Source organism: Cynoglossus semilaevis, chromosome 4 (genome assembly GCF_000523025.1).
Source record: "Cynoglossus semilaevis isolate Cse_v1.0 chromosome 4, Cse_v1.0, whole genome shotgun sequence".
Lineage (NCBI taxonomy): Eukaryota > Metazoa > Chordata > Actinopteri > Pleuronectiformes > Cynoglossidae > Cynoglossus > Cynoglossus semilaevis.
In genome coordinates, this window is record NC_024310.1 from 13,796,839 (window position 1) to 13,820,958 (window position 24,120).

The 24,120-nt window shown below is 37.8% G+C and overlaps 4 protein-coding genes across 8 annotated transcripts in view; 1 reads left to right on the forward strand and 3 right to left on the reverse strand.

Moving 5' to 3' along the window:
- Nucleotides 1-4,393, reverse strand: part of proca1 (protein interacting with cyclin A1) — a 7,801-nt gene extending 3,408 nt beyond the window's left edge. For 2 of the 4 annotated variants that reach the window (XM_025055038.1, XM_025055037.1), the window contains exons 1-2: nt 3,780-3,909; nt 1,038-1,142 (exon numbers count right to left, since the gene is read on the reverse strand). In XM_025055038.1, coding sequence (XP_024910806.1) covers nt 1,038-1,142; nt 3,780-3,811 — 137 coding nt within the window. In that variant the 5' untranslated portion in view covers nt 3,812-3,909. Of the gene's footprint in view, nt 1-8; nt 1,143-3,555; nt 3,646-3,779; nt 3,910-4,326 lie in introns of those variants that run through there. The other 2 variants (XM_025055039.1, XM_025055040.1) reach the window with 2 other exon arrangements.
- Nucleotides 4,255-6,528, forward strand: LOC103378248 (adenine phosphoribosyltransferase). Its single transcript, XM_008309390.3, has 5 exons — nt 4,255-4,404; nt 4,481-4,574; nt 5,663-5,809; nt 6,023-6,118; nt 6,211-6,528. Exons 1-5 carry the CDS (start codon nt 4,276-4,278, stop codon nt 6,351-6,353), a joined length of 609 nt encoding a protein of 202 aa, XP_008307612.1. The 5' UTR covers nt 4,255-4,275; the 3' UTR covers nt 6,354-6,528.
- Nucleotides 6,529-6,647: 119 nt separating this feature from the next.
- Nucleotides 6,648-12,618, reverse strand: rab34a (RAB34, member RAS oncogene family a). 2 transcript variants are annotated; one of them, XM_025055042.1, is made up of 11 exons: nt 12,345-12,618; nt 11,330-11,415; nt 11,154-11,245; nt 10,788-10,853; nt 10,328-10,429; nt 10,028-10,092; nt 9,878-9,929; nt 9,720-9,801; nt 8,258-8,348; nt 7,697-7,804; nt 6,648-7,610 (listed from the first exon to the last, which is right to left on the reverse strand). In XM_025055042.1, the coding sequence occupies exons 2-11, from the start codon at nt 11,402-11,404 to the stop codon at nt 7,543-7,545; spliced, it is 801 nt and encodes a 266-aa protein (XP_024910810.1). In that variant the 5' UTR covers nt 11,405-11,415; nt 12,345-12,618; the 3' UTR covers nt 6,648-7,542. The 2 variants fall into 2 exon arrangements, with proteins under 2 accessions (XP_024910810.1, XP_016887690.1); XM_017032201.2 differs by lacking the exon at nt 12,345-12,618 and adding an exon at nt 12,087-12,300.
- A 1,609-nt stretch (nt 12,619-14,227) lies between these two features.
- Nucleotides 14,228-19,427, reverse strand: paf1 (PAF1 homolog, Paf1/RNA polymerase II complex component). Its single transcript, XM_008309387.3, has 14 exons — nt 19,161-19,427; nt 18,597-18,629; nt 18,379-18,471; nt 17,687-17,808; nt 17,533-17,599; nt 17,322-17,423; nt 17,126-17,231; nt 16,885-16,953; nt 16,418-16,521; nt 16,215-16,331; nt 15,989-16,117; nt 15,722-15,827; nt 15,480-15,558; nt 14,228-15,269 (listed from the first exon to the last, which is right to left on the reverse strand). The coding sequence occupies exons 1-14, from the start codon at nt 19,205-19,207 to the stop codon at nt 14,800-14,802; spliced, it is 1,644 nt and encodes a 547-aa protein (XP_008307609.1). The 5' UTR covers nt 19,208-19,427; the 3' UTR covers nt 14,228-14,799.
- Between the last annotated feature and the right edge of the window lie 4,693 nt (nt 19,428-24,120).

Here is a 24,120-nt window from a genome sequence, read left to right on the forward strand (position 1 = left end):
GATCTGACCTGGTTTCTGTCCCGGTAGGATAGAAAAACGAAGAGAAAAAGCATGGACAGCATGGTGCTACGTCGCCGTGAACGGCACGGCGCCTAAAACAGAGACGCACTCGCCTTTTAGCCGGCATCTTCAACGGCCCCGCCCACTGAGAGTGGCATGATCATTAACGCAATAAGTGACATGACGGAGGCGGGGTCAGGACATAATTAAAGTGTCGAGATGATTTACGTCACCACGTTTCTCAATTACACAGCGATAGATAGATAGTATGACAGACAGACAGATAATCATAATGGTTATTTGATGGTTCTTTTGAGCAGCCCAATATGTTAGCAAGTGGTGTAACATATCAGCAGATGTTTATTGAGAGGAGACTGAGAAGAGAGGGTTATTTTGTGTGTTTGGTGCATGGATTTTCAGCATCTATTCACTTCTCACTGCAGAGAAGAATCGCCGCAAGTAACCTTTCAACCCCCCAACCCTCAGCACAAACCCTAGAAACTGGAGATTTACTCTGGGAACTCACACAAACAAGGATGAGGGGGAGGATGAGGAGAAGAATGTTTATGACCTGCCCCATTCTCCATGGTAACGGGGAATGAGCTGATCATGCCCACTATGGAGATTTTACATGGTTCAAATGAGGCACTGAATTGCTAATACAATGGTAAATGGCACAGTTCTTTTCAACCAGAATTGGTATGACACAAAACACTGAACTCGGTGAAGGCATGCAGTAAACTGTGAGATGTGTAGAGCTGTGTAAGTTCTACATGTTGCAGGTGAAGAAGCTTAGCAGAACTTAGCTTCATTTGTTGGACATATATTGAAACTGAGAGGGATTTTTATGAAACCAGGAGTGTACTTGCATGGATGGGTGTAGAAAAATATGTGTCAGTTAATTCATAATAATTCACATTGTGGTTGTAACAACCGCCGACCGCAGTTCTACCGTTACTTTCAGGGGGGGAAAAAACAGCCCTTCATCAGGTTATCTTTCTAATCAGCCTAGGGCTTTGTCACATGGCAAGACTTACCCCGAGCTCCAGGGGGCGGAGGTCCTCCTCATGGCAATGAAATCGGATTGTTTGAAGGCGGAGAGAAATGATGTAAAATCACCAGAGGCATCATCCGACCATATCCTGAGAAAGAGAAGAGGGGAGGGACGTTCTCATGAAACCAAAGTCTCTGTTGGAGGTGAAGCAGGGTGGAGACATGGTGGTTCGCCTGCTGTTCCCCAGAAAAATAAAACCAGAAAGGTGACACTTAATGTAATATACATGATGTAGATCAATGACTCCTGCTGAGACATCAGGTGAGGGAATGTGCCTTTCTATCTCCTGTAACAATATACTTCAGTTTTCATAGAAAAGACACACAATTCAATTCATGCTGTTTGTGTGTGAGAGACCAAACAGTTTGTTTTGTTTTAATGACAATAAAAATTATTCAAAATGTTATAGTTATGTTTGGCCATACTTTGGGCCAGAGGTGACAAGCATACGGCCTGTGGGCCAAAACCGGCCCGCTAGGCTGTTCAATTCGGCCTGCCTGAAAAATTCTGATAATAAGAAAAATACACAAACATTTCAGATTCAGGAATTTTTTTGTAAAATTATAATTCAATAAATATGAATACATAATACATTATTAAAATAAATGTACTTCTTTGCATGAAAACAAAAAAGAAACATGGACTTGTTAATGTTAAATTGTTATTTATAACAAGAATTTCTCAAATATGGAATCAATATAGTTCAAATCATTATTATTATTAGGTTATGATTGTTAATGATTGTTATGATTGATTACAGCGTGGTGGACACAGCGCCACATACAGGCCTATATTATTTCTGTTGTGAGTTCATCAGGTTCAGGACATACTGAACTGTGTGAGATAGCAAAGCCAACACAGTGCTGAGCTCAGTGTGTCTCCCATGTGATAACTGTTGTACAATTCCTCTGTAAAATTACACTTATCAGTTTATTTACAGTCATAATAAGGATCCCAGTCTGGCAGCATTGTGGAAACCAGATTAGGTTTCTGAGGAAGATGAAGACCTTTTATTGTGTGCAGAAAGATGCTGGAGATCTTCTACCAGTCTTTTGTGGCCAGCACCAGTGACTCAATAGTGACTCAACAGATTAAGAAAAACGTTTTAAAAGATAATTCCATTGTACTGCAAGATGGGCCAGTCCTTATCATGATACCAGTATCAGTGCATTCCTACTTTCCACTCTGCATCATCCTTCCTGCACTCTCCTTACTAACCTAACACCCCATACTTCTTCAATGACTATCTGTTCTCTACCCATCTATTTCAACCAAAATAAAATAATAATAATAATAATAATAATAATAATAATAAATCCAAACAGTAATAGGTCATGCCATAATACAACTTGGCAGTTAACTGCCAATTCAAAAATGACCACCCATTTTTATGCAGTGACTACAAAGAAAACAAGGATAGAGCACACAGTAAGTGAAGTCCTGGTGCATTAGTCACATAATGCAAGTCACAGCTTGCAAGCAAAAGGTCGCGCCACCACATTATAAGATTAGCTACATAGTGAATAAACACCAAGGATATGGGAACATTTGATTTATGGGTTAATGTCAACCGCTATGGTCACATTTTGTGCTGTTCTCAGACGATGATCACAGAGGTAGAACGCTATACTTCATAACACATGGAGTTGTGGCTAACAAGTATTGGCAAGAATATGATATAGGTGATAAGACATGTATCCGATACCTGGGGGATGATACATTGTATTGCAATATATTGCGATACTATAGGCACGACAATATATTAAGTTTTTTAAGCATTAAGTGTAGGAAAACTGTCAGCAAAGTAAAAGACACAATTACATGGTTAACATTAGGTTACTAAAAAACAGAAGGATCTACATCTGCAGAAACAGAAGCTCATTTTAGGCCCAGTTATTTAGGTACCTTATAAACAGTTTGCCAAATCAATATGCTGTGGTGAAGCCAGGTCTCTGTGGAAGTTACGTCTTTTTCATTATGTACTGATGTAGTCCTGATGTAGGGAATTAAAACACTATTTGACAGCGTTACAAACTGGACCTTGTAGTTATCATTTTTGAAACGGATCAAAAATGGATGTCCTACTACAGTCCATGAACAGCAGTGGAAGGGTTAATGATACGTCGAGCAGCAGCGCCAGATTTAACTGTAGTTCAGCCAAGAACAACCTCCAATAACACAGGGACATGATCCGAAAACACTGCATCACAAATGTCCAAGTCAAGAACTGGCTGCATATGATAAGACAAGATCCAGAGTCAACAAGATTAAGAAATTAGCTACTGGCTTATCAGGACAACATACGTGGCTATTAAACACCCCAACGATAAGAACACGGTCACATATTTAGGTATAACCTCAGCCAAGAAATCAGCAAAAACATTGACAAAGTCTTTGTCGTATTTAGGCGGCCGAAAGATGACTGCACACAGCACTGTGTGAGAGCAAAACAGCTCAAATAAACAAAAAGCTGGTAAACGACTATAATGAAAGCTGCTTACCTTTAAAATGACTATTGAAAACAGTAGCCAATCCTCCTCCTCGGCCTGATATCCGCGGGGAATTAAAAGTTGCTGCAACCATTGGGCAAAAGTTCGGCGACCGTTGCGTCTTAACCGGCGTCAGAATTAAAAGTTGCTGCAACCATTGGGCTGCGTCTTAACCGGCGTCGACAACGCCGAATAAGTGGAACCCGGTTGGTGTAGAGGTGGTTAAAGATGCTCACCAGGTGCGGGGGCAAAGTTCTGCGTCCACCATGAACGAACTTTAACAGATCTTCGTCAGGGGATCGAAGATTCAGCAGCACAGTGGGTCGACATTAACAGCAACAATCGAAAAGAACAGCACAAATACACACAACACAGCCAGTGACAGACGACAGGCCACACACACCGGCGCCATCTTGTCCGCCATCGACAATTACATTGACATCGACAGTTACTATTAAAGAGTTAAATTAAGCAGCAAGGACAGTAAAACAATGCGGTACAGTTTAGGTACATGGCTGAGTAATCTCTAATATTATAGTAAGGAAATTCAACTGTACTTTCTCTCTGATATAAATCTCTGTAAATATATGAAGTGTAAATGACTTCATAGCATGCAATTGCCAACTGTTACAGCTTTAACTCCCAGCCCCTTCCCACTCATGACTCCCTTCCCTCTGAAATCTGAGAGTCTCTCAGTCTCCGTCCACTACTTTCACCCTGGGACACAGACCTATGTGGATGGACCTGTTGGCTGTCCCTGTAAAACGGCCTAAAGGCTGGTACCTGTCTCTGATGGCCCCCAACACGAAGGGGCCAGCCTTTGCATGGCTGGATCCTTCCAGGCTTTACTGCAACTCCCAGGTATGGTGAGTAAAAACAATATAATTATAATTATCATAATCATGTTCTCATTTTGTCCTGTGGTTAAACACTGCAGGCCCTCACAGACTGTGTGTCAGACCTTCTCAGTCCATTCCAGGGCAATGACATCGACCTTGTAGCTGGCATAGATGCCATGGGATTTATCCTGGGTAAGAAAATATGAATTACATCAAAAGATAAACCAATGATAGAGTAAAGCCAGTTACAGTGAGTCTCACAAACTTTATTTTAAGAGACAGTGCAGGAAATCTGACCCCACTCAGCTGCACAAGTTAGTCAGCTGGTTTGTGTGTATGTGAGGGAAGGCAGACGTGAAGAGACAGTTTAACAGTTAGGTGCTGACTTCTGTTATTTCTCTGGACTTCATTTGCTATATTAGGAGGTTGTTGCTTTCAGGTTGTTGCCCTTGTTACTTGCAGTGCAGTCTTTTGTAGACGATTGTTGTTTTTTGATCATGATTATGTGCATGCTGGACGACGTCGAGTTCCACCAACCTTTCTTTTTTTCCCCTCTCTGTACTAAACCAGTCGAGGACTTGTTCACATGAGGTGCTCACCGTTTATGAACACACCTACATTTCTGGATTCTTGTTACCTAGAAAAGGGTAACAAGAATCATTTCAAAATTAAACACAAGTTAAAGTAATAGAACAAAAATGTGTAAAAATAAAAAGATGGAGTTTTTTTTTTAAATTAATAACTGTTAGCAAGACTTACTTTTTAAAATTGCTTTTGTGGGCCAGAGCAGGTATTCCCAAGGCCCATTCCATGGTGCGAGTGTGGTACTGTGGGCCAGAGCAGGTATTCCCAAGGCGTGGTGCGAGTGTGGTAGAGCTGCCACTAGAGGGTGCTCGAGATTGAAAATGTGATGGCGGTTTGGAACGTTTTTTAAGTGGGAGTTCTCCACACAGTAAAGACGTGTAAATAAACATTTACTTTGTAAACTTTGAAATCAAGAGCTGTCATTTTAAATAAATAAATGCATACATATATACACACATATATGTGCTCTGGTCATTTGAGCATAATAAACTAAGACACATTAATAAGAAAGCTTGTTGTGTTTTTGTTTTTTTGCACGGCCAAAAACGTGTGGGAACCTCTGGGCTGGAGTAACGGTTTGATCAAAAAGTCAAGGATATTTACATTATTTTTTTAACTTGAGGAAACCTTTGAAAAGCTACCTGATACCCATGTTTAAAACTATATGTTAATACGTTTTTGTCTGTCATTTCCAGGGGCATCAGTGGCCACAACTCTCGGAAAAGGTTTCCTGGCCATTCGTAAAGCAGGACATCTGTGTGTTGCTACTAAGAACGAGAAATATTCTGACTATACAAGTAGGGATAAGTTGATGGAAGTCAGATTGGATGTCCTTAAACCAGGTCAGTACTGTAATATATCAGTAATATATCTTTAGTCAGTCAAGGAGGAAAAACAAACTATATATATTGGTCCTAGAATTCTTAACATGAAACATGACATGTTGGAGAAGTCTTACTATAACAAGCTTTAAACAGCCCTGTGACCAATGACAATACTGTAGCCAACAGTGACTTACAGTAAGTGTGTAGCTGATGTTTGTTTCTGTGGTGCAGGCGTCAGGGTGTTGTTAGTGGATCAGTGGATAGAGACAGGAGGCACAATGAAGGCTGCCATCCAACTAGTGGAGAAACTGGGAGCAACTGTTGTAGGTCAGTCCCCTGATGTCACTTTGTCATTGTTGATAATTAGTAAAAAAAAATAAAAAAAACCATAAATAAACCTGATGCATTTCTGTGTGCAGGTGTAGCAGCTGTGGCCATTGAAAACACTCCAGGAGGTAAATGGATCAAAGACAACTACAAATTCTCTCACTGCGTCCCTGAGGAGCTGCAGTGCCAGATTGATCGGAAATTTCTGGAATCTTTCAAAAGCTTCAAGAGTTGAAGTTGATTTTTACATTTTAGGTTCTGCCAGTATGTTGTATTTGCAATAGGGTTTATGTAAAATAACTTTTTTTAATCCAGTTTTTTTTTACTTACATAATGCTGCACAGCTAAAAGGCAAACTCTGGTAAGTGCAATTAAACGTCTAACAAACTTGACGTGACGACTGTTCTTGGCAGTGATTTCTCTCAGGATTTGACTGTGTTAACCAATAAGAAAATGTTGAATCCATTTGGTAATAATTCACATGGTATTGTGATGATGTGGATGATGCGTGTATTTGTCAGTCAAGGCATCCATCAGACACTTTATTATTCCATAGACCTCTTATTGTCTGTGCAGACACACACATAACTTGTTTCCTCATTTCAAGCAAATTACTGCTAATTACAAAAACTACAATGCATTCACAAAATAGTCAAAAATATAAACAAACACACAAAAAATGATTAAGAAAGGTAAAAATTGCATTTTTGGACTTAACTTGCGTCAGTATTTCTTTTTAATAGAGCATGAGCGCTAAACACTGTTGTTTTGTTTTTCCCTTTAAAAACTACACTAAACAATAAGTAAATCAAACACCAATTAAGTAATTACTGCTAAAAATAATACAGGCTCAACGTTGAGTAAGCAACTCATTATAAACATAGAGCAATTTAAGAAATACTGCGTACATTCTTCTCTTACAAATTAGTGGAAGATTAACAAATAAAACTGCTATGATTCCACAGCCAGCAGTTCTTTGTCAGACTCGTACTAGTCAAGGTGGATGTGCCGCATGTCAGAGGAACATGTGACCCTGTTATGATGTCCGCTAAATACGACTAATATACTTACATACTGTTTGTATGTAAAATTTAAACATAAACAAACAGTTGAACATGTTTCTAATAAAGTGGCCAATAATTTCATATTGAAAATCTGTCCTTTGGTGTCACTCACTATATGATCGAATTTAAGGTCAACTTTAAGGTCCATTAAAATGTCTTTCCTTCTGAGGTCCAGCTCAAAGCAACGGCAGGAAAAACTATAGTCATGCATATCAGGAAATAAACCTCCAGCCTTCCTTCTCCTTCTCCTGCTCCTCCTCCTCATTCTGCTTTGACCACAGAAATGTCTCCACTCAGCCTGAGAACAGTAAAGCCTTGCTTTCAGTCCACACTGTACAGTTCTTCTCTGTATTTGTGGCTTCACCGACAGCAGTTCAGCTCTTTCTTCTTGGACGTAGCATACAGACTATTGGACGTGCTGTTTATTCCTAGAGCAAGAGCAGAAATGGGCTTAGACCTGTCACCAACTCTGTGTCTTCGTGTTTTACACAGAGACCGACGTCTGATTACTCACTAACAACTTCTCCGATCTGTCTAGATCCACTTTTCTCCAGCTCTGCGAGGACATTGGCCTCGAACGCCAGTGCAGCAACTCTGAAGAAAAATTCTTTCACGTTTTCACCTTCACAAATAGAATGAGGAGAACTTAGGGAATGGTGGAAATGTAAAGAGCATTAGTTTAATTTACAGCTTTACAAACACATTTGACCTGTGATAAAACCTAGCAAAGAGCAAAATGAACTGATCCTTTTCGACATGTCACACTGCAAGGTCAGTCCAGGGTCGAGTAGGAAAATATTCAAATTAAAACCAAATGTAATCTCCAGTGTTTAAGGTCTCAGTCCAAACAATTACACAATTCAGAGACCTTAGGGTGAACCTGACTTTAGTCTGAGTAACTGAAGCTGAAGCTGATGTAGGTAGGACTTCTTTACAAATAGTCCTCCAACATCACATCTGTGACTGAATCTCCTCAGTCATCATCAGTGACACTACATCCAGGCTGCTCTGTACCTTCGACCTCTGTATGTTTCCTTTTCTTCTGCAGGTCAATGGTTCTAATCAACACTCTTACCTGTCAGTGACGACATAGCCCAGAACTCAGCACTGATCTCCTGAGCCAGTCTCAGGGCATCTCGTTCAATCTGGGAATACTGGGCAGGAGACTGTCAAAGAGTCAGAGACAAAGAAAAGTTAGCACAACTGTAGTTCTTTTTTTTTAGTATTATACTATTATATTATATGAAGTATTTGGGCTGTGAACACATGCCATGCTCAGTACACCTCAGTGGTGGCTGGTGGATTCAAACCTGCAACCTCCGGGACATAAGTCCACTTCCTTAACCACCAGGACACCACTGCACCAAAAGTAATTAGGTCCCTTATTCATCCCCCAATGGGGAAACCTATAGTGTGAGTCTTTGCTGACACAGGCTGCCATGGGAGGCGCCATAAGGGACATGTGGTTCCTTCTGGAATCGAACCCAGGACTCTCTGCTCCGCTTGCAAGGCAGGCTTGACAACCACTACACTATGGAAACACACTTCATGTCTGAATTAAATAATCAATTCAGACATGAAGTGACATTTTAAAGTTGACCACATCAACAGTTTTTTTTATTATTTTAACTTAGTTTTGTGTTGATGTTCGTTACTAAAACTATGTTCTCTGTGAAGTCGCATCATCAGCAAAAACGCCTGGTTAAAAACCTCTGGGTCGCATAGATGTCAACTGAATAAACGTGAAGCTTTATTATGAGCCACACTATGGAAGGATGATTCAAGCTAAGTTCTAACACCAAGAATTTTAATGGTCCCCGCCCCGGGGTTTCACCAAACAACGTCTCTAAAACACTTTTCTGCAATGTGTATGGGCAGGGTTAACTTTACACTAAAATAGATTAGATCCCTGAGTTGTGAGTTATGGCTGTGACAGATGAGTTTAACGGAACATAATTCATGTTGGAAAATTACAACATGATGAATTGGAAATTAAAAAAAAAAAAACTTTAAGAAAGACACAGTCAGATGGAGGGTTTGATGAGTAACCACATTTTTAAGGTCTGACACTGGGAAACAATAGCTTAGAAAACCCGGCAACAACCCACACTGTTCACATTTAACTAAAGAGTCTGACTCGTTACTGCAGTGTTTTTCAAACTTGGGGTCGCAACACCATATGGGGTTGCCTGGAATTTAAATGGGGTCGACTGAAATGTCGACAAATTGATTAAACAAAGGTTACTGATAAAAAACATTTTTCAAATAATTGTTATTCTTTTTGAAATTATAAAATAAAAAAATATTCTTTCACTTTGAAAGAATATGAATCACGTTCAAATGAAATGCACTGACGACTGCAATCAGGTGACTGCACTACTTGAGTTCCTGTGCTACTCTTCATTTTAAACACAGTATAACAGACAGAACTAACACTATGTCTCTGTAGTCGCCAGAAACCTGTGGCGTCAAAAGCCAAAAAAGGTTGTAAACCACTGCTTTACTGTGTCAAAGAGAGTGAAGGGTCAAAGACGTACACTCAGGTCTTTCTTGGTTCCGACGAGAAACAGCTGGACCGCAGTGGGGTCGTTCTCTTTTAAGGCGTCTTCCAGCCACTGCCTGGACAAAGAATTACCACGTTAGTGAAAATGTAAGATAAGAGGCAAAAGGTCAGTGCAATAATAATGTGACTTACCTCACATGACCCAAAGAAGCAACGTTGGTCAAATCAAAGGCAATGATCACAACTAGATGAACAGAAATAAATCTTCAGTCAAATGGAACGAGGACGGGGTCTGGTACATTTCTTTTTGCTTTGCTGCAGTTAAACACACAAATGTCTTACTCTGAGCTCCTCTGTAATACGTGGAGGCAATACACTTGAACCTCTCCTGGCCAGCAGTGTCCCATCTGTAATGGAAAAAGTGACTGCTCACTGAGAGTGGGAGTTCTTTTGGGTTAAACCAAAGCACACAAACCCACATTTAGTTCGGTTAACCCGCATAAAATGTTGTGTTTTAATTAGAGATATTAGTGAATATGTATTATGTATCATTTATATATATATATGAATATGCATTTGTTCCGAGCTCCACATTCTGCTGATGTGTTTAATGTGAAGTGATAAATATCAAAGCAGACTCACAGCTGCAGGCTAAAAGGAACCCCCAACACCTCGAACCGCTCCATCTCAAAGTCCACGCCGATTGTTGCCTTGTAGTTCTTATCGAACGCATCTTTGCAAAATCTGAGACAAAGTAAATGATTTCAGAACAAATAAAGGTACAACGAGAAACAAACATTATATCGCTCTACAAAGTCTACTTCTGTTTTACAGGGAAAAAACTTGATGAATTATTGAAATTTGAGTGGTCAAATGAAGGTTTTTTTTTGAAGGTACAAGTTTAAAACACAATTATCAAAATGATATTATTGTATGACAATTGTCAGAATAAATGGCTTATTAAACCTTAATGCATTTTAAAATTATAATAGTAAAAAGGACAAAGACATATACTTCTACCAAGGAGTATTTTGTGTCTGTTGATCAAGTTTTTGAACTCATGATTCATGTCAGTCTGCTACTTTAAAGTGTTACAACTTACCTGTTTATCAGGCAGGTTTTTCCAACAGCCAGGTCGCCCACAACAATGACTTTGGAGATTTTTAATCTGACAAAAATCAATAAACAACAACTTATACAACTGCAACTTAAAGTATGTCCATTAAAAAAACAATAATTTATATCTTCTTAATCATATGACATTGTTCCTGTTGATTCACTGCTTTATCAGTAGTGAGTGTTATTTTTTAATGAATTCTCAGTGTCGCTAACCCACCACACGGTCTCTATCATTTCAGTGAGGTCCTAACCTCTGTTCCTTGGCTTAAATACTCCTTGTATTTCATTCAAATCTATTTTTATATCCAAAACAAATGATTTACTTGTGTATAACTTTATCAGCACTAACCCCACTGTTCCAGTGCGCTGCTCCTGGCAGGCCGTCTTCACCTTGTTGTTGAATTCTTCTTTTGTGTGGAGAGCGGCATCTTTCCTGAAACACTGCAGGAGAAAACAGACACGTTTATGGTTTGTCTCTACTGTCTGTGGATGTGACAATTACAGTCCAAGGTCAGTGAAATTTACCTGAGGAAGCTGACCGATGATGCGGTCTCTTCGAACAGGTGGAAAAACACTCATAGATGAAACTCGCACAGACATGATGCTTCCCACTGCACATAACAGAGGAGAGCGGATATTAAATGCCATGCTGTTGAATCAGGAAAACATATTTAAATACTTACCGCCTCATGAACTGAAAAAATGGTTCTTACAAATAAAGCATATGCAGATGACTCAACATTAAATGTCCTCTCAATATGTTTAAATACAATCTTCTCATGCTGTCCAATCAACTTTTTGAATACAATCTTCTCATGCTGTCCAATCATCCTTTAAGATGACATTACAATGTCCTCAACACTTTGCCATCACCATGGTTCCCAATATAAAAAGGAACAAATTGACTTTGTTCAAACTTATATAATATTATCACTCACCTAAAAACATTCTCACAAACAGACATTCTAAAAATATATATTAATTTTAAAAAATCCGTCTGAATTGTCTTTAAACCATGCTTTTCTTCATGTATTACAGTGTCATCGTGGTCTTGAGAGGATTTTTACATGACCAACATGTCCTCGAGTTATAATGTCCTCTATAAATGTTAACACGAGGCTAGCAAAACAACCACACGATGTTAAAATGTCCTTTAACGACTGAACTGCATTTTTTCCTAACTACCTCACATTTAAATGTCGTCAAATCCTACCCTTCTTTCTTTAAATGCCTCACGTCGTGAGGACTTAGCATTGCCTTCCACTGATTTGGACAGTCTTACCTTAATCCACCCCAAATCTTCGGCAGTATTAGCGAACTAAGTCATAACGAACCTAAACGTAATGTTTTAGTTTTAAACCAGACAAAAATCCGACATACAGTAGATAAAAGTATGTAATGTTGGGGCCAGGTTTTGGTCTCCATGACAACTACGGGTCCTAACAGGTCACCGTTAACCGAGGGAAAAAGGACAAAAAGAACCAGAACACCACAAACACACAAACAAACAAAATAACAAATGAACACGTGCTGTTGTTACCTGACTGAAACACAGACGGGAACTGTTTTTTCTGTCTGTCTCAGATCTTCGTCGTCTTCTCACGGATGATTCTTACTGTTACACAAGAACGTCCATGTCTACGCGTGAATCACGGGTAACAGTAATGTCTCGTTCGTTAGAACAAAAGAAAAACTGTAAAAGCGAATCAAACCAGATGTGCTTGGTCACTATTCAACAAGAAACCACACAGTAGATGCGGTGGTCGAGTCTGTATGACTTTTTTCTTGGGAATTTTCTTTTTCCTTCACTTGTTGCCCTGCCCCCTGATGGAGGAAATCTAGAACAACCCACGGATGTCAGTATTCAAGGAGACGTTTGGGGCCGGTCTATCTGATTAAAGAAAAATACAATTATTCCAGTGTTATGTGTATATAACATTTATGTTAATACATCTTTTGCCGTATTTTTCCCCACTTATTACCATTGTTAATTGGCAATTATTGCAGGACAGCAGAGTAAGCCCTCCTTTAAAAAAGGTAATATGGTCGCATATATACGGTTCTAGTTACATTTAATTCACTAAGTGTCCCGAAACACTTATGTGGCTGGTTCAATTAGAATCAGTGGTTTATTACAGATTAGCTGGTACAACTTTTTTTCTCATTCCATACAGTTCTTCCGTGAGGCATCATTTGGATATTTTTCTTTTCACTGTAGGACTCCGAATGGATGGGTGACGCAATAAACGTCACTTCCGCAAAGACTAGGAAGTCATTGGGGGAAGGCAGACATGGAAGCTAGGCTTCTGAATGATTGGACGAAGTATTTAAAGTGTTTTTATAACGTTAATACAGTATTCAAAAGAAAACCAAAAAAAAAAAAAATAGATATGGGAAAAAAATAAACAGCAAATACAATTGAAATGTAATTGTAGGAATCAATCATCAGGGTCATTGAGAGAAAGACAAATTTTTTTTTTTGCCCAAGCTAGGAAATTCTCTTGCATTATAAGATCAGTAGAAAAAAATTGTAGAATAAAAATGAAAAAAATCTTATTCGGGTTTCTCATAATATAACCTTCACTTCCTTCATTTGCCTGATGATCATGTGGTGCTGAACTTATTTGGATCCAGACTCTCACAAGCTCTACTTTTTGATGTTCACCAGCATCCATGAATACCTGTCCCATGGGAGAAGCTTTTGAGGCTGCAGATTCAAAAGAGGACTTTGATATCATAGTGATAGAAATGGAGACATTAAATGATAAGGTCAGTGCTTTTCAATAGATCAGAATTAGAATGTCGGAGAGAGTTTTTAAATATGATTTTCTCTGTATTTGTAGGTTCTTAGCAAAACTGAAAGTGCACAGGCAAGACAACAAAGATCTGGTGGGCCCTGTAAGAGAAAATCTGTGCGGGCATGCTCCGTCAATGTTGGTTATATCTCGGACATTCCTAGTAAATGGTGTTGGAAGGAAACATCGGCTAGCCATCACCGAGGGCCATGTTCTGTAATAAATCACTTTCACAAAATGTGATACATCTATAAACCCTCTGACAGAGTGGGGTTGTTTAAATTGGGCTAAATTATGAAGATTTATTTAATTGAGCTTGTGTTATGGACAATATGTTGCCTTTTCTGTTTTTTCTAGTTGACAGAATATAATTTTGTTGATATCTAATAACAGATCCTCTCATTTTAACAGTTAACAGTGACTTTACACTGGCCTCAGCTATTGTTTCAAAAACAAACTGAGAAATTTTGTAAATTGTTTTTGTTTAGTTGTTGTTTCACTGGTGCTACACTGTGTGTTTGCCTGTAATTTGCCTGTAATTTGTTGTCAGTGTTTTAAGAAACTCTAGTTTTTCACATCTTTGATTGTAACATAAAAACATGAAATAACACTAAGAACAAAAGTGAAGTTCATGATTTTATTGTTTATTTGTGACATTGGAATGGACCTAGTTGTGGAGCTATAATTATTTTCTGAAAATGCAACATTTGAATTTTAAGATATTTCAAATCCCTAAATATGCTGCTTTTAAAATGCATTGCCAATTCTCTGACAGTCAACTGTCTGTTGAGCTTTCATGCTAACAGGAAAATAATACAGTAATTTATTACATATTACAAAAAAGTCCAGGTAATGGTTTACTGGGTGTGCATATTGGAGGACATGCCATTAGAGGGAGACATTCACCTCTACATGTCTTATTTCCCATCTCTTCACTGCCCTTACACCATGGTGGCAACAAAGATTCATGATACCAAACCATTCTTTGAGTCTGGTGGAAACAGTTTTTACTGATGGGCAAAAGTCAAGGTTTAGGGTGGGTTGACATTTTTTAACCTGATATAAAACCTCTTCCAAGCTGAAACACTGATGAGCTAAATCTACAAAACTATCTACAGTGTAAGCCACACACTTGTGGCTTCCACTGTTTGAAAGTTAAAAATGTACAGGTAAGAAACACTGTCATAACGACCACAGACCTTATTCACTGTCACTGGCGTCACTGGAGTCTGAGCCTCTTTCACTCCCACTCCTGCTCCTGCTCTGACCTCGGCTCTCTGAATGCTCACTGCTACGGTCACTGTGAGCGGGCGACGCACTGCCACTCCTGCTGCCGCCCCTGCTGCCGCCCCTGCTGCCGCCCCTGTTCTCTCCTTCGTCCTCACTGCCGCTGCCTTCATCTCCGCTACTTCTGGCTTCTGAGTTTTTCGGCGGCTCGTTGTCACTGTCGTCGTCACTGCCGAAGATCTCCTCCTCGTCTCGCATCTCTCGCGTTCTTTCCTCACCACTTTCACTTCCGCTGCCACTGGCATTTCTTTGTCTCTTATTTTTGTTCTCGATGTCATCATTGTCTTCGTCCTCATCATCCTCTCTGTGCTCCTGGTCCTCTCTTTCTGAGTCACTGGCCGAGTTCTCCTCCTCACTGCCGCTTCCCTTATCCTTCTCATCACCTGGAGAAAACAACCGTCATTTAAACAGTGACATAAAAAAAAAATCAGGGATGTTGTAAATGTAGCTTTTGGTGTTAGTGATAAAAGACAAGACAGGCTTTTCTGTCGTCTCAGTCATTTATTTTTACTGAGTTTAAAACTATTACCAAGGGATGTTTAATGCCACTGAAACCAAAGTGAAAAACACTGTATAGAGAAAGGACAACTGACCAGAGTCTTGCATATCTTTGTCCATGTCTTCTTCTTCATCCTCAGGCTCATGGTTCTCCAGCTGAGCTTTACGGGCCTCCTGATCATCACAATGAAAAGTCGAACAACATCATTAATGACGTGAAGGAAATCATGAGAATAAAATGAGCATAGATCCAGGTGTTATAGGTGGACAGAGATATTTCTTCAGTGTCAAATGGTGACCCATGTTGCCAAAGATCTTAAATAGAAGCTCGACTCACCTGAGCCTCCAGCTCTTTCTCGTTCATGTCTCTGTGCTTACAAACCAGCACAGCATTAGTGGTGGACTGACTTCCAGCCTTAGCCCTTCTTTTGCTCAGACGAACTCTGCAGAAAGAAAAAAAGAAAATTAGCAGAGAATTAATGAAAAAATACTCTTCATGACACTTCTTCAACAGATCAGACCTTTTGAATTACTGCAGTTACTTGGCAATTTACAGTTACAAAAAAAAAAGTGAATTGGACATCATCTATTTCAGACAACTGACCTTGTCTCCAGCTCGTTGTAGTAAACACCATCTCCATCTCTGAAGATGAAAAAGTAGTTTTCTTCGTAGCCTTTGCTGGCTTTGTTCTTCACATTCCAGTTGTACTCTCTGGCAATCTTGTAATCGTACCTTAAGCAAAAAACAAAACAAAAACAAAATTAAATTATATACTGTATTAATTTAAAATATGACTAAACTTTAAAAATGAAAAAAAAAATTTACGTACAAGTCATCAGGCATATAATCCATGCTTTCCTCAACGTCTCTTTTCCGTTTACGAAGAGTTTCTTCATGAGGCAGAAAATAGGCGACAAATTGATTTCCTTCTTCGTCCATCATACCTCTGTGGAACAGAGACAACAATGACTTAATAAATGAGCAGGAAAATAAAGCACAAAGTACAAAAGTCCAATCACTGGACAACAGCACCTGATCATAGCCTGTGACATCATGTCAACTCCTGCTGGTGCTGAGATGTCTTTAGGGGCAGGGTCTGAGTCAAAGATGACCTGAGCACATGGGTTGATCCACATCTGAGGGGAGAAAAAAAGGAAGAGGTTAAAACTACATCTAAGACACATTGGGGGGTTTCAATTGTTTAATGAATGCGATTCAAAACAGGAAGAAGTTGGACCTGATTTGTGACATTTATTACTCAAGTGAATGAGCAAAACTATTTAGTTGCAGTCCCAGGCCCTCACCCCTTCCCAGAATTAATTTGTATATGATTCTTGTAGAAGAACCATACACATACAATACAATGGTATTTTATTGAAAATACAAACTTCAGTGAAACCACCTTTAAAGAGGAATTAACACTGCACATCTCTCTTTTCTACATTGTTAATTATCAGTGTGTAAAAAAACAAAATGAGTGGTTTTAGTGATGACCCCACCTTGAAGTCAGGGAACACAGGAAGTACCTCAACCGGAGTGACCCTGGGTTTACTGTAGTGCTGAGCAATCTGAGGAGAAAGACAATGTTTAAATCAAGCAGTTCAATTTCAATGACTTGTCTAAAGGTATTCAGATTTTAGTTGAAAAATATATGCATATTTCACTAGCATATAATGGACCTTATGTTTTCTAGCTTCATAATCTCATATGGTTTCCAAACCTGCTATGGTTATACATTACCAGTTTCTGTGCATCATCAAATGTCTTCTCAATAGCAGAAATCTGACTGTCTCTGTCTTTGTAGATCTCCTCCTCCGTAAACTGCTGTTTGACGGACACGCCGATCCTACGCAGGAAACACATTCATGCCAGTCAGTTATACAGCATCTGTTAGCAAGCAGCATTCAACCAAAATGATTTAAAAGTGAAAACGTACTTCACTTCCACTTTCTCGTTGGAGACACCGTATCTATTGAACTCTGTAGAAATATATTCTGTCTTCCTCATCCAGGGAACGACTTTAGCGTGCTGCTGTGACCTGAGAGAGGGAAAAATATCAAATCGCATCTTCGACAATTGCATATTACACTGGAACAAAACTAATTTGATGGACCTAACGTAATGTGACAAATGAAAAAACCTCTTACCTCTTTGAGCTTGATGGAGCCTGGATGTCCTCTTCCAGTAGTTTCTCATCAGCAGGATCCAACAATACTGATAATTTGAACAGATTGGTTGAATTGACACATAAACGTTTGATTTGGACGTATCATGTGAACAACACAAATGATGTTTTCTTACTGGTCGGGTCAATGCGGTATGTATCAGGGTTGATGAGGTCAATTGTGACTCCGAGGTCAGGCTCAGTCAGGAGATCATGCTTGTGCTGTTTCTCCAAAGAAGTGGCCTTGTACTGAACAAACCTTCACCAAAAAAAAAAAACAACAAAAAAAACTTTTGGATACTTTTCCCTAAAGCACCAAGTGGTGTGCGTCATGTTAAAGCTTTTAGCCAGATTTATGGAGCTTGAAGAGCAATTGATCTATGTTTTACTTCCATTAGTATCCTCAATATGCTGTGTTGGTCTTATGTTGGCAAGTTTTGGGATTCATACATATAAAGGTTCATTCATTTTAAATCTGTGTTAATGCACAGTATTTATAGCATGATTTAGCAAAGGGCTCTGTACGCAAACCTCAACCTTAGATTAGCTCTTTGGGTATGAGCAAAAGAAAAACCCAACACTGTTATTTTTCTACATGCACACACTGCAACCTGGGCGCTTAAAAAAAAAAAAAAAGGTGCCCACTGCTCTCCTTGGTGATGGGTTAAAAGCAGAGGCTCAGTTTCGTTGTATCCCCGTGGTACAATGACAATACAAAGCATAAAATAAAATATATATATATAAAAAGGCAGCACACGACAAGTTCTACAGAAACAAGAACATGAGGTCATTTCCTGCTTGGTGCAGAGACATGTCAGAATGTATTTACCTGTGCTGATCAAATGGGTACGTGATGAATTTTGGATCAAAAGGGATATCAGGCAGGCTGTTGCAGTATTTTACTCGACACACCACACCCGACCTGTAAAAGGACCACATCAGTGTTAGCGTTAGGGGTTATATTGGACTTTCACAAATAAATTAATTATTTCACTGACATGACATTTCATTGAAAGAATTAGTGAACACACAAGTAATTTTACCCACCTCTCTGGGACAGTCCGATGAGATGATTGTCGACTGAAACAGAAAGTTTTGTTAATGTGATTACTTTATTAAAATACATCATGTTTTACAGCATACGGAACTTCCATTGTCCAAACAGCTTACAATGATAGATTCAAACAAAAACAAAACAATAAAGCCTACCCAAACAAACACTGACATTTATTTACATCCATAGACTGTGTTTCAGGGTTTTGGGGCATTTTCACGTAATAACTTCAAAGCCAAAAATGTGTTTTGTGAAGTTATGCTATACAGATAACATTGACTTGACAATTACTATTTTATATGAACAAAGCTCATTGAAAAGCTCTGTTTTCTTTATTTTGTCTTTAAAAACAACAAGCACTTTGGTTCTGCAGTTATTGAAGTTGCCGTTAGCATTTAGGCTAATCTTAGCTACTAAACCAACAGGGTGCGCTTAACTAAGAACCGGAATAATTATTAAACGCAGATTTTTTTTAACTACAAAATCACAACGCTCCAAGGATAAATTCACAAGGAATTGAAATATTATTTAGCCGTACTATTGACGCCTTCACTTACCTATGTGTGTCTTCTCTCTGCGCTTGTGTCTGAATCGTTGGAGCCATTTTCAGGATAAACTTCTTGAAAGCCGAAGTAAAGCTCTTTAATCGAAACACGTATTAAAGACTGAATAAATAACCCTTGCCTAACCAAATTTCTTAAAGCTATTAATATTACTTTTTACGTGGAAATCATTTTTACGCTGTCTTCTGCTGTAAGCGCAACAAGAACTGACCCGGAAATAGTTCTTGTAGGTATAGCTTCTTCCTCTTCCTCTTCCGTTTCCTCTTCTTCGCTGCCTCTCTTAAATATATTAAAATGTTCAAGAACATGATCAAGGTGTCCAAAAAATTAAGTTTAAAAAACAAAAATCAAACAAAAAACTACGAAAAAAGCAGAAGTAGTGTTCCACAACTATATATGTTATCCCGAAATAATATTAGAATAACTATGTCTGATTTATTTTCTTTCAAATTTGTCAACATGATGTAAGTATTTAAAGATTAGTTACATAGATTAATGTCATTAAAAAAAAGGAAAAGTCTAACCCTAATTTAAAGAGAAGATAGAGCAGGAGCTAATAAGAATGGTGGGGAATGCATTATATTAACTTAAGTAATGGAACTGGAATGCAAATATATATGTGGAATGAAAATATATGTTTCTTTTAAACGGCAACATAGATTTTTCTGATGAAAATAAAGTAACCAGTCTGCTATGAATAGTGATTTTACTTGCTTAACCTCATATTATCAGTTTTACTCCTACTTTCTTTTGGTTATTTACGTTTAATATTCACACGCCCCCCCTCATGCTAAAATAGAAAGTCAAAGATGTCATAGAATGACAAAGGAAAGTAACAAAAGGACTAAAAGAAGACACACAGTTGTGTTATACTAAAATTACTTTATTACAGCTGAATTGTTTTAACATCCCTCTGCCAACACAATGGTAAATACCATACAAACACAATAGTAAATTGAATTTAAATTTTCTAAATCATTTTTGTACATAATTTAATACACATTTAGTTTTTCACCCTTTTATTGTAATATTTTTTCTCTCTGACATTCAACAAAAGTTTTTTTTTTCCATTTATACAATTTTAACATTACAGGTGATGAGTCGTAGTGGTGAAGTGTCAAAGCACAACACTGACGCCATTCAAGACACACTTTCTCTACTCATCATTTCCAGTCACCATGTTGCCTGTTTTTCCAATGACTTAGGAAACTCCAGACCTGAATATGACTGCCTGGCATAATGGTCTAAACTACAGAGACAACACATCGGTGTCCAGGCAAAACAAAAATGATTATGGCACAGCTACCATTCGAGGTCTCGCTCTAAATATTCCACAGTCTTTAGTCAAGAGGGCAATATATAAAATCAGAGTTCACCTAGACTATTGTGATTTACAATAACTGGCAACAACAACACTACCTTTGACAGTGTTCTCCAATGAGAAATCAATTATTCACCAATCAGCTAAATAACTGGTCTGCTATAATCTCTTTATTCTCCTTTGGACCGCATGTGATGTGTGGCCCTAACCACGATGTTTAAAACCGATGGCTCTGCGATACAACTTTCTCATGTCCAATACCAATACCGCAACATCTGCCCATATCAATATCAATTTGATACCTTTTCTCCTCCAGCATGCCGCGGGCTGCCATTGCTGAGGTGATAGTGTCCCTGTTCACAGCATGTCAAAAAAAGTGTTCAAACTTTCTCATTGGTCCATCATAATACATTTTTGAAGAACATCCCATTATGTACAAGAAAAATAATATTAAAAGTTCAGTTTACAACCTCAGGGAAAAACTGTTGTGGGGTAAAAATAAAAATAAAAAGTTTTTATGTTCCAGTAATTGAAATAATGTTTTTTTTTTAATTTTTACAATTGACTTTGATCTCTTGTAACTTTCTATTCTTCTTGTATCTCTGAGTGACTGTGGTTATATCTCTTACTGTACAGTCTTTGGACACAACACTGAGAATTGATTGTCTAAGATTGGGTTCTACCTACACTGTTCTCTCATAGAATTTGAACAAAAAAGCTGGATTCAATTTTAACCTAATTCCACAAGATACGCAAACAAGCACACACACACTCGCGCTCAAACAAATACATGGTTTACACTCAAGAACGGCTGAAATGAAAATTCATATCTACATATGATGTGATGTGATTCTGAGTGGTGGAGGCGAAGTTTTAATATGCTGAACGTTTTGGGTGTATAAGTTAAAATTCACAATGTATTGGAGTTTAATTTAATGTATGTAAAATATATAATTTAATTTGATTTAAATTTTAGTTTAGAAACTAATTGTTTAGTTTCTGAAAACTTAGAAGAATATATTCTAAACTTTGAGAGGTGGTGGTATGAGATCACTTGTTTTTCTCACAACTACATGAAAAGAAAAAACTTTGATGCTTAATGCTAACCATCTTTATGTTTAGGCTTTTAGTAAATGAGCACAACTTTGCTATTATTACAATCAATTTTGATTAAGCTCCATATGCAGAAAGAAAAGACTCCACATTAATATGACTCCACAAATACAGTCCTCACAAAACAGGTAAGTATTTCTTATAACTCCAGGTGACCACGACACAATGTTTGAACCAAAACTGACAAATGTGTACATTTACTTGTCAAATGAGAGACAAATACCAGTATATTTACATATACTACCAGATATATGGAAAAATTATGATAAAAATAATACAATTAACAAAATATGGACAATTGCAAATGTCCACAAAGGCACTGGGACATGCACACAAACACTGACAAAATGTCTGCATTAAGAGTGACAAATGTCAGCACTAGTACAGTTACATGGGCCACAATACAACAGACGACACCGGTCAGTGCAAAAACCAAGAACTGTCTGCATCAATACAGACAAAAGCCTGTTGAATGTTCTAAAAACTGCTGACAAAATGTCTGCAGAAAAGAACATTGTTTTAAAAAAATTCTAGATGTGACTTGAAACTCACTCAGGTTTTTGTTCAGAGAAATAGCCGACTATTTCAAGGGGAACATATAGAGTATAAAGCGATTTCATCCCAGTGTTAACACATATTATTGCATATTAACAATAGATTGTGCAGCCGAATATTCCATCATAAAACACTTTTACACTCTATCCCCATGGAGCCTGGTCTGCTGTCAAACAGGCGCATTCACCACAGACAAATCAACATGAGTTTTGCTCGACAAAGCAAAACAATCACCGTTTACTCCACTTGGCAATTCATGTACCAACAACACACTCATCCATCAGATGCTGTGCCACAAAGAAGGCGGACAGGAACGTTTTCACACAAACTGTATAAAGTGCTTTTGAAAAAAGGCAACACATCTTTTTACAGGCACTCTAAAAAGTCAACAGCTCAGTGTTTTGTTCTGGGTTAAAGGCCTTTCTTTCTGATTCAGGATTTTCAAGCTTCACCAGTAAAAGTTTTCAATGTGCTCAAATGATGTTTTTAAATCGTGCAGGTTTTAGACCATCTCCACTGTTAACACGAAAGGATGTGAGGACCGGCCAAACACCAGCAGCAGTCAGAAAAGAAAGAGGTGGCAATATGAACATACTGTACTTTATTTACAAGTTTTTGATCAACTGCTAATGTTGCACTATAGCAATTGAGACTGATGCTTGTATTAAACAGTAGATTTAGAGCAAATTAAAGAATTTAAGATGCAGTAATATAGTTAAAAGTATTAAACTATAAAAATGTCTAATTTCAAGAAAAAAAACAGAAAAATTGAATCCTTAAGACAGGCTTTAATGTAGATTAGAGTGTAATATAAAATAAATAATACATAAAATTGTTTAAAATTTAATTTCAAATGTTAAATGTTAAACTATTAATGTCTGAAACGGATTTTTAAGACATTTTCAGTGTTTGACTAGGAAAACTATTTGATTTATATGTACAAAATCTAAAGTATTAAACTCTGCATATGACGTCAGATTCGGATTAAATGTTAATAAGTGAGTCATCAAGTCAGAGAGATTTAAACAATATGAAAATCTACCACTTGGTTTGATCAAATCGATTCTAAAACTAGAACAGATTTTTGCTCAGCTGTATAATTATTGAATATCGTATCGAAAATGAATTTATTCATGGTGTCAATCGAAGAATACCAAATGCTTCGTATGAAATGAAACATCTTTAACTGACATATATGTCCGTAAACACTTTAAAGCTATATACGACAACATTTAGATGCTAATCTTGATCAAGATTAAACTATGACGTTTGGAAGCAGCTTTTGAAACAGGAATTATTAACTAGTAAAACTATTCAAATTAGCCACTTAATAGGTTTAAATGTTACTTTTCCAAATGACTTTTTTGAAATTATTTTGATAGTTGATTTAAATAGGTTTAAAGCTGTAGACAATTAAAATTGTTAAATTAAATATATGAGAAGGACTGGGATAATATCATACATGTAAACAACAATGAAAATACAATAAGATTTTATCTAATGTGTGGAAATGTTTGGTAAAGTGAGGTCTAAAACAAGACCATTACAGCAGGCCGGATTCACAGCAGAATTAAAAAGGAAAAAAACAAATTCTCAGCCAATGAATTTAGTAAATGTAGGTTGCTGGAGAGTAGTGTGTGATTGTTATAGAGGGCAGGGGGAGATGGCTGCTACTACAATGTCACTGTGAGAGTGGTCAGAAAAGAAATCAGTAATAGCATATTTTGATACAATAACTTCTAATAGGAAATATAAAACAACAAAATTGTTTTTTAATAGTGTGTGTGTGTGTGTTTTAGGTACTCAAATTGTGTAAACACTGAGCTCCCCAAGCTTCCTGACACCACACACTTAATATAAGTCAATTCACACATGCGCAGTCATCACAAACAAACAGCTCACCTAATTAAAACTACTATGTGATTTCTTATATTCAACACCCTTCTCACCATCAAGACACCATTT